The sequence below is a fragment of the Limanda limanda genome, chromosome 8, assembly GCF_963576545.1.
Source record: "Limanda limanda chromosome 8, fLimLim1.1, whole genome shotgun sequence".
Taxonomy (NCBI): domain Eukaryota; kingdom Metazoa; phylum Chordata; class Actinopteri; order Pleuronectiformes; family Pleuronectidae; genus Limanda; species Limanda limanda.
The window spans coordinates 18,763,735-18,773,965 of record NC_083643.1 but is presented as its reverse complement, the minus strand read 5'-3'; the positions used below and the strand labels follow the sequence as shown (position 1 = coordinate 18,773,965).

The window sequence follows — 10,231 nt, the reverse complement described above, 5'->3', positions numbered from 1 at the left end:
TAATTCCAGTAATAATGAACACACTAAATGTGCAGTTCACACCAGAGACAATTGAGAAAGGAGAGGTCTAGACATATCAGAAGCCCCGTCTGTAGGAGGTAGCAGCTGCTGAGAATACGCAAACACACAGGATGATGTGCTTGGTGTTGCAAGGTACACCAGTCAGCACATTTCCTCTGAATGTGAAAAATGTGTTTCGCGCTGCAGCCCACATTTTCAGATGAATGAGTTCCCGCACCTGGTCTGAGGTTATACCCAACCTCATTAACTGAGCCTGGCCAGTCACATCTGTTTTACAACTCCCAATTGCTCCATAGTTTTTAATAGAATAAAAAACCTTCTAAAATCTCCTCTTGTCATTTATTTACATTGTTGATAAATCTCACATTGTCGTTTTCAACTGTAGAAAATCCCATTATGTTCATTCATTTTCATTTGTTAGAGGGATTTTAAATCAACTCACTTTGCAAGCTGTATGTTTTGCTGTTGAATTGTATTGAATTATTTTGCAGGAGGCTTTACAACCAGAAGAAAGAAAGTGAAATCTTTTGTTTCACTGTTAGATTACATTAGTTAAACTGAGTGTATCTAATAGATACTGTCATCAAAATGTCAAATACAGTAGATTTAATATGTCCTGTTATAATATATAAATACTGAGTCTTACTCCAAATATTAACGGAGAGCATTACTTAACCACATCAAGTGACCGATCCAGTGTTCTTGCAGCCTGAAGATGATTCACTTTATTTTGAAGTGTAGTAATTGCACAGCTTAAAGCTCCAAGGGTCTGTTGAGAAGCACAAAGCAGAAAAAAATCTTCGGGATCTACGGTTCAGTGAGCACGACTGCTGCTCTGTGTTTGTTGTCTAATAACAACTGTCTCTTATGTCTTCTTACACTCAATGCCCGTATGGGTTTGTAGCATACTGTACATGTCCAGATAAAATGGACCTGTTTTGGACTGTTCACAGAGGAAACCTGCAGTTTTGAATGGAGAGTTTGAGAAATATTAGCAATAGTCACTCTGTGGCATACGTATACGTTTGGCATGAATGAGAGAATGTTGTGCCTTCTTAATAAAGGGTGACAGATATGGGACACAGCAGGGGGAGGGGTCTCATAGCTGAGCCACAGAGGCACAGAGGATTGATATAGACAATAGATATAAAAACAATTATTATACCCATTTTCTTCTTAACAAGGTTATAATAAGCATATACTAACCAATTAATGTGGCCCACATACAATAAGGTGGTTGCACATTTAGCAGTGTAGTTTTTTTTTTGTTATACATAACCAGTTGCACCAGTGTCCCAACTAACTCACAAACTTCAGATCCACAGACTTCTCTCTATCCTACAATCCAGGATTAAATGCTCTGGTGATGTCATATGGGCTTCTTTCAATTTAAATCACTTTTGCATTCAGGCTTTTGAATGAATCTCATTAAAACCTGATCCACTATTTCTTCTGGGTTATACGTTATTGCTCACATTCACACTTCGGATCAACTGTGATCTGTTTAAACGGACATTATAAATACATAAGCTGTTTTGTGTAACATGAACTTTAAAGTTACAGTTTAGAGCTAGATAGAATTACTGGTTTTACAGGTTTAAGGCCACAGGTGATGCAAAGTTTTTCTGCTACTGTAAGAAAGTCTAAATGTCAATGTGTTATTGAGGTTGTTAATATTTTCTCAGTCAAGGACCCCCAATATAAATATATTCAGGGGTCGCCTCATGTCCCATTGAATAACTTGACTCAACCTATATTTTTTACACTTACTTATGTGAACGAAGAACAAAAGATAATTGTCTTAGCAAGATATTAGACATGTTTTAAAAATATTTTTCACCAAGTCAACACAGAAAATATATCTTCATGATCATTTTAATGGACGAATCTGGAAACTTTCACGGACCCAGTGGCAGTGTGCTCCATCCATCCATCCATCCATCCATCCATCCATCCATCCATCCATCCATCCATCCATCCATCCATCCATCCATCCATCCATCTATCTATCTATTTATCTATTTATATATATATATGTGTGTGTGTGTTAACCATCACATTTGAAAATGTCAAAAATAGTGTATTCATTAAATTTCCTTTCCAATGTCCTGGAAGCATCCACTTTTTTTCTCTCCGGAATAAGAAATTAGTTCTAATGTCCTGACACTTTTATAAAGGGACTGTCCCTTTATAATAACCCTTTGTCTTAAGGCTATTAAAATGAATAATAATTGCTCTAGTTACAGAGTCAGTGCAAAGCTGTTTATTTATTAGTTATCATTTGTACCAGTCTGATCTTTTTATAAATGATTAATAATATACACTTCACACTATATATACTATATATTTTAATGGACATTTTCACCATATTTTGTATTACATATGTAAATCATTTTCTGCCTGTGAGAATAAACATTATCATGGCCCCAAAACAAGACATATGCAACTCACATAATATGGACCCCGGCTCTGTCCTCTCGCTCTCATCTCTCTAAGTGAAAATCGGTGTGTGACTGATGAGAGCCGAGGGTTTCTCTCATTTGTATTTTGCGACTGGCTGCCGACTCTGCTGCTGCTCATACGCAATCCCTGGATAGGTGGTTGCCATGGTTTCCTGGGTCACATGCGTGGGTTTCCTGTAGCCAGAAGCAGCAGCAGCAGAAGATGATGCTTGGACCAAAAACCCACAGCCATTTTCATTGAAGGAAAAAGCGAGGATCCGCCGCTGATGCTGATGGCCTGCTGCTGACTGACTGGGTGGTCCGACTACACCCGTCTGCTGCGATCCGCTGGCTTTGTTTTTGTTTTTTTCATCCGATCTTTGCGTGCATGCTTGTGTGCCTTTGATTTAATTCACAAAAGGAAAAAATCGCAGCAAACCGGTTTAGTCCACATCCATAGACTGAGAACAGGAATGAGTATAGAAATTCCTGAAGGACTGACGGAGCTGCTACAGAGCTTTACCGTGGAAGTGTTGAGGAGCCAGCCCAGGGATTTGCTCGAGTTCGCGCTGCAGTACTTCACCCAGCTGAAGGACCGGGAGACCAAAGAGGCCTCGTGTGGCAATGACCAGAATTCGGCCCCGAGACCTGGGAAAGCGGTCAACTTCATTGACGAAGCCATGCAGATCGACTCGGAGAACGGAGAGGAGGAGGAGGAGGACGACGACGATGACGAGGAATTCATAGGTAGGAGAGAATAGATTTGGAGAAGATGGCGAATGGGGAGGTGGATGGTCTAGCTGTGATTCGTATTGTGAGCATGTATCGCTGGGGATGATGTGGGACACATTGAGCGCAGCGATGCTCCGGCTCTCCTCCACCTTGCATCCACCACCACCACGGCGCTGTCATTTTCCATATATGGTCACAGAGGCTGAATGGTGCCTAATGAACATGGCTTGCCCTACATCTGTGCAGACACGTTTTAAAAAGAGGGACAGCTTTTAAAATAGCTGCAGGATCAAGGGCTACCGGAGATTTCTTCCCTATTTAAAATAACACCTTGCACCATTTGTTATTTTTCGGTTGCAGGCCGGATGGGCCTATACCCCGACTATACATCCAAAAATAAGACAAATCGCAGATATAGACATAGGATCTAAACCTCTAATGTGATCTCATGATGTTATGCGATGTGATGTTTTCATAAACTGCTAATTTTCATAACAATAGCCAGTGAAGGTGCAGCAAGTAGCATAGCAACCCAGAGCTCTGACACAGCATCCCAATGAGCGGTGGGGTCCTCAAGGCTGGCTGCAATGATTACATAAGGCGTCTTTATTCTCTCATCAAATTATATATTTTACTATTTTTTGGAGTCCCAGTTGTGTATCGATCAAAACTCCAGAGTCTTGTCATGATGATTGTAGTGTACCCGACAACGCTGGCTGGCCGACCATTCATGAATGACACCTCCTGTCTCATGTATATTTCATAGGTTTGGACTTGTTTTACATCTAAATGTGTTATTCTAATTCAAATTAGATTCAAAGTGGCAGACAAGCTTCAAAGCAACTGTCCTTAATCTGGTTTTACCCCAATAAAGATGGATCCTTAAGGGCTCGGCACTCTCTGCTGCACATGTGCCACTGCAGATGCAGCAATAAATTGATAATCACCTGTAATAATTAAGTTACTGGAAGAAACATTAACTTAATGGTTACATTTAACTGTATATTTCTATGTTTTTGCAGCCCCAGTCATAAACCGGTTCATCAGAAGAGCATCAGGTGAGTTTGCTCCTGTCTGAGCAGCCAGTTAAAACCCTCTGTCAAGAGGAGAACTCTGGACTGTGAGTGTTGAAATGTACTGTATAAAACTTGTTTGACACGTGAACATGAAGGCTGCGTCAGATTTGATCTAGCATGAACTGGACTGAAGTATTTTTCCATCTGTCTTGTCTCACTGTCTTTGGTTAATCCTAACAGTGCTGATTAATTAGAGTTTGTAAAAGCGCTTTGTATCAATTCTTGTTTATAATGTCACTGCGTGAAAATGACAGGGAGAGACGGAAATGTATGACTTCTAATAATCTCTTTGTCATGGTTATAGTATTGTTGTAGCTTCATAAACACAACTTTGTTCAATTAGGGCTAATGATTGCCTCAGACACACACTCCCACACAAAAAAGCCCTGTCTTACACACACAAATACATTTGCATTCCTTCTATCTTTTTTTGATTTTACCCTTTTCTGCAACATTGTATATTATATTATATGAGATGTTATTCCCCTTTTTGTTAACTCTGTCTCATCCCACATTGTAGTAAGGTGTCTAATCGAGAGTCACATGTTATGTTGCATTTCACTAATTAAAAAGGGGAAGATGAATTGATGGTTGCACATTAGAAAGGATAAGGAGGAGCAAATATTCAGTAGCACTTGAATCATGATTCTTTCCTACCTTTTGTCATTTCAGATGGGAAATTAATATCCCTTGCAAAAGACAAATAGCCAGCAGACTTTTAAAAAAATTTGCCAGAGAAAGAATGCTGCTTGAAATGTTGGTGTTAGACAGAGCAGGGTATGCCATGCAGCAAGGTTTGCCTGGCTGTGAGTCCAACTGTGACCATCACGGTTATGTGATAAATACCTTAGTACTGCAGTGTCCATATAAACTGTCTTATTTACCCAAAGATGGTCAGTGTAAAGTGTATTACAAAAGCAGGCTACTGCAACTACCAGTCAATAAAGGGTTCAAATCACAAATATAAAAAAAATTACATGGATAATAACTGATACAAATAATGACAATACAATTTGATCTTGATCAGTAACATAAGTCGAATGTATAAGAAGTTACGGCAATTTGAAGTACTGGTTCGATCATGAGTGTGATAGTATTCTTCTTTTTTTTATTTTACAAAACAGCAGACATGTTCTCTTTACAGATAGGTAGATGCAAAATGTTATTTACATAAAAGAAAAACAGATAGTATTACAATGACAACGAGAATAGAGGACAGAAGACAAATCAAAACAAAAGTAGATAAAAAGGAAAGGAAAAATAAATCTCACATTATTCCTCCATTAAGAGATTATTAAATAGTCCTACAGTCATGTTATTTTTTTCTTATCAATACATTTAAGGGTCTCGTAATGATTTTTTAACCTGTGCAAAAAAACAGTGAAGTTGTGGATCATTTTGGTTATCCTCCATATGTGATTTACAATACAAGATCAGCATGTTAACAACCAAATCGAAGACATTATTGTCTGAAATATAATAAATGAGACCAACAGGAGTTTAAATATGTGCAATGATTAATTAATGTCTTACATATTCAGGTTCTGACACGTCTGAGAAGTATAAGTTGGTTAAAAATGTGTTTGTCTAACTGAACACTCATTTGTTTATGTCATGCAGTGTGTGCTGAAGCATTCAATCCTGATGATGATGATGATGAGGATAAAGAGCCATGGGTAGGCTGCGCCCCACCTCACAATTTTCTACTTTCAATTTTCTCTTGAATGTGGCAGGATCCGGATTTGTAGCTCTGGATTAGAATAACTATTCTGTATAAGTTCCCTCGGGGCAACAACACAGGTGTGTGTTTGGTTTTGCAGATCACCCACCCAAAAACCGATGAGCAGAGACAGAGACTACAGGAAGCATGTAGGGACATTCTTCTGTTCAAGAATTTGGATCAAGTGAGTGGATTATTTCATGTGCTCCAGTTTGTCCTCTGCCGTCTCTTAAATGACACAGAGGAGAGGGCGGCCTGAGGCCAGCAGCTTTTTGCCACAGCTCAGTGCACCATGCATGATTTTTGAAATTATTTTGAAGTAGCTAAAACAGCAGAGTTCATTCTGTGCAATTGTTTCATTGTGATGTTGTTCAACGATGCTGCTCTATAACCACCCCACAGGAACAGATGTCTCAGGTGCTGGATGCCATGTTTGAGAAGTTCTGCACAGAAGAGGAGCACATTATTGATCAACATGATGACGGGGACAACTTTTATGTTCTTGAAAGGTACATTTTGACTGGAAGCCCTTTCTCTGTAATCAGATCCTTGGTTGTGAGAAATGTAGTTTTGAAAATGATGACAAGATTTGATTTGTTGTTTTGCTTTTGTTTTTTCTTTCAGTGGGATGTTTAACATATTCGTGAAGGTTGATGGTATGGATAAACTGGTCGGCTGCTATGACAACAGAGGAAGCTTTGGAGAGCTAGCACTGATGTACAACACCCCCAGGGCAGCCACCATAGTCGCTGTCTCGCCTGGAGCCCTTTGGTGCCTAGTGAGTTAAATCCTCAGCAGAGTTTGCGCCACGCTCAGCTTTTTGTTACACGCTGTTCTGTCCTCAGGATTTACAGTAAACACCCAGATCGTCTTTAGCAGCGTTGGTACCTGGTATCATGAGTGAGATCATATCATCTTAGTGACACATACTACTACATACTGAATAAAATCCACTGAAGTCCACTGTATATAATTACAGAACTTTTAAAATCATATTGTGGTGCAATTAGAGAGCTCAGCTTTCAGATGACGATCTGTACGTATCTTGTTTAGTGAGCAAACACCTCTGATCGATTTAGGTTGATGATTTAAGTTGTTAGAAATTACCAAGATGTAAAGAAGTGGATCTGCCAGCACCATCATGCAGATTGATGAGGATGTTTTGGGTGAAACATCTATTCAAAGGCTTTTTCCTAAAACAAATTCAAACTACTGTAAGAACTGTGGCCCCGACAGTTGTTTTGAATTTTCAGTTGCTACTGAATCCCAGCTTGTTTATTAATGACTCAGTGAAGGTTGTGTCCTTTTAAAAGGTGACTAACCTCTTTGTAATGTTGTGTCTGTGCAGACTGGGCAGGTTGCAGCTGAAACCCCTGCATGGTAACTTGTATTGTGTGTGTTTACAAGAATCCAGCTCTGTTAAACTAACAATTCCCTCAGGTTGATGAGGGATGGCACTGCTGAGGAGCTTCTAACGAATAATACTATCACTATGGTAGTCTGATTTAAAATGCTCTGTAATTTAGGGGCAGCCTGGTCAGATATTAACACGAGAGTACTCTGAGTTCTAAGGACAAGGACTTACTCTGACTACTTTACAACAAGGTTAGAGCTGAGCTGGCTTGTTTTTGGGATGGGATTGGTTGTGTAATGTCAGCTAGAACTTCTGCTGTGGTTCTCGTTATAACTTGTTTCTAAACTGCTTATAATCTCGCATAAGTTACTTAAAACCTGAAGAGTTCTGAATATTTAATATTGAAACACTCAGAAGGACACGTGGTTGAAATGTCCAGAGTGGTGTCTTGTTTGCAGGAGATTCTCTGCTTATTTAAAATCTGGTTTACAGTGACCCCTAACGCAAAAATGTGGATTTATATCAGTTATATGGTGAAAGGCTTCCAGAGAATCATTACACAGTCATCCTTAATTTTAGCGAGTCAAGGAAAAAAAGTGCAATATTGAAAAGGTGATGGTGTCTGACTTTATGGAACTTCTGGACTGTTTTTCCATTCCATTAGGTGTATTTTTTGTATTATTCTGTTATGTCCAGTAGACACCTCCTAGTTCAAGAGGAGTTATCAAAAATAATAAGGGCTTTTGATTGTGAAATAAGATTTTTTTCATGTCTATCCATCCATCCATCAAGTCAAACATATGTACATAACATATCATTAACCTGGTACCACAGGATTAGATAAAGTAAAATATATTCCTTTCTACATTGTCTTGAAATCGTCTTTGAATTTCTGTTGCAGGATCGTCTGACATTCAGGAGGATCATAGTGAAGAATAACGCCAAGAAGAGAAAGCTGTATGAGGCGTTCATCGAAACGCTACCACTGCTCACATCACTAGAGGTTAGAAGAGTTGCTTTGTGTAAGGAAACTGCTTAATGCATTTACAGTGAAACCACTGATAACCAAATACGTGTCCATTCACAGCTCTCTGAGAGAATGAAGGTTGTAGATGTTCTGTCCACCAAGGTGTTCAATGATTCACAGCAGATTATTGCACAGGTGAAGAGTCTCTCTCTTTTTATTTTATATTCTGATGGAGCATTTATAAAAACCCATAGCCACTCATTCCACATCACATTAATGCTTTGTGTTACAGGGGGATTTAGCGGTTTCCTTCTACATTGTCGAGTCTGGCCAAGTTAGAATCACCATGAAAAGAAGCAGGGTATGTTGCACAGTCTCCCTTTAATTTTTTAGGTGTAAAAAAAACGGTGGTGTTTTCTGGTATGTTATTGTGTCTTTTTTTTCATCTACCAGACGAAAAAAGACCAGGAGGAAGAGGAGACGGACATTGCCACATGTTCAAGGGGCCAGTATTTTGGGGAGTTGGCACTTGTCACAAACAAGCCCAGAGCTGCATCGGCGTATGCTGTGGGGAGCGTGAAATGCTTGGGTACTTGATGATCATTTTTTATATTGAATCCAGCACGTGAGTGTTCCACTGTACAAGTTAAGATTTGATGTCACTCTCTTTGAACTATGTCTTGTTTTGTTTTTCAGTCATGGATGTCAAAGCCTTCGAGAGATTGCTGGGCCCGTGCATGGACATCATGAAGAGAAACATTGCTAACTATGAGGAGCAGCTGGTCACCCTGTTTGGAAGTAGCCCAGAGATTGAGCAACACAGTGCATAAGATGGCTCCAATGGACCATGAATCAGTGGAGGAAAAAACAGAAGGCTTATATGGAGGTTCTCCCCCTGTAGTCACTTAAACGGCTTTTCTTACAAGAAATGCAAATACCCATGACGCTATTTGTGTATAAGATAAATAGAACAAACAGCTTCAGATTCCCAGATGAGACGAGGTTCATTTCAGCAGAGTTTGCCACAGAGTGTTACGACTACAAGTGAGCCAAAGCAGAGTTGCTTACAGCTTCTTTAAATTTCGATTTGTCACGACCTACTCACATAATAGACGTATGTGTACATTTTACTCGTCAGTGTCAGATGCATTATTCATTTGTATTCCGAACACTTTTGTTAACTCTCACCTTCTATCCCACAGTGTTATCGTTACACCCACAGAATTATATTGTTTGTACATTTTTAAATATTGTTTGCTAAAACCAGATGCCAAAGCAAATTTCTTACTGGATAATTGTGAATAAAACACGTCATATTCTCTGGTCAATATTTTTGGGGCAAGAGAACGAACACTGACAGCACGAGGCAACACAACACCAGAACGGATAAACAATTTATAAAGGGAGTGGATTTGATTCTGTGTTTAAATAGCATCTTTCACATATTTGATCACATGAGAATGTACACTTGGCAGTACTTTTACAAAACACGTTTTGTTTATCATGAGATTTTAATCCCTTAAATACGTGTTCATAAGATGTACATCATTGTTGGACAGTGTTTGTGGCTGTTAGCCTTTTGAAAATAAACAAAAAAACAAAAAGATTCTTCAGAGAGATAGCTGATAGTTTTGTAAGAATATACAACACATTGCTATACAATTTGAAACTAAGTATTTACTGTTGATGTAAAGACCCACCTTTAATTTGATAAGTTACCCCACTAGACTGCAGCCATTATGGGCAATGTCTTGAGACAATTGATTTTCCTGTGTTTTAATGTCAAATTTAAGTCTGTTTTTGTGTCGGTGAAACATATATTTATAATTATGACATTCATTATTGCTGTCTACCTCTGCCAACAGCTTCTTCTTTATGGAAACACATATTCTGATGTTCCCTTTCAACAGGAATCTAAGT

General features: G+C 39.0%; 1 protein-coding gene across 1 annotated transcript; it reads left to right on the top strand.

Moving 5' to 3' along the window:
- The first annotated feature begins 2,920 nt into the window (after nt 1-2,920).
- Nucleotides 2,921-9,141, top strand: LOC133009175 (cAMP-dependent protein kinase type II-beta regulatory subunit). Its single transcript, XM_061076588.1, has 11 exons — nt 2,921-3,209; nt 4,217-4,252; nt 5,891-5,946; nt 6,091-6,174; nt 6,393-6,499; nt 6,615-6,768; nt 8,246-8,347; nt 8,432-8,506; nt 8,604-8,672; nt 8,765-8,900; nt 9,008-9,141. Exons 1-11 carry the CDS (start codon nt 2,936-2,938, stop codon nt 9,139-9,141), a joined length of 1,227 nt encoding a protein of 408 aa, XP_060932571.1. The 5' UTR covers nt 2,921-2,935.
- The last annotated feature ends 1,090 nt before the right edge of the window (nt 9,142-10,231 follow it).

Excerpts from the sequence above, each read along its gene's own strand:
- LOC133009175 (XM_061076588.1), top strand. The coding sequence starts at position 2,936 with ATGAGTATAGAAATTCCTGAAGGACTGACGGAGCTGCTACAGAGCTTT. Across the intron at positions 8,348-8,431 it reads CACTGCTCACATCACTAGAG|CTCTCTGAGAGAATGAAGGT; the intron begins GTTAGAAGAGTT and ends GTCCATTCACAG. Across the intron at positions 8,673-8,764 it reads TCACCATGAAAAGAAGCAGG|ACGAAAAAAGACCAGGAGGA; the intron begins GTATGTTGCACA and ends TTCATCTACCAG.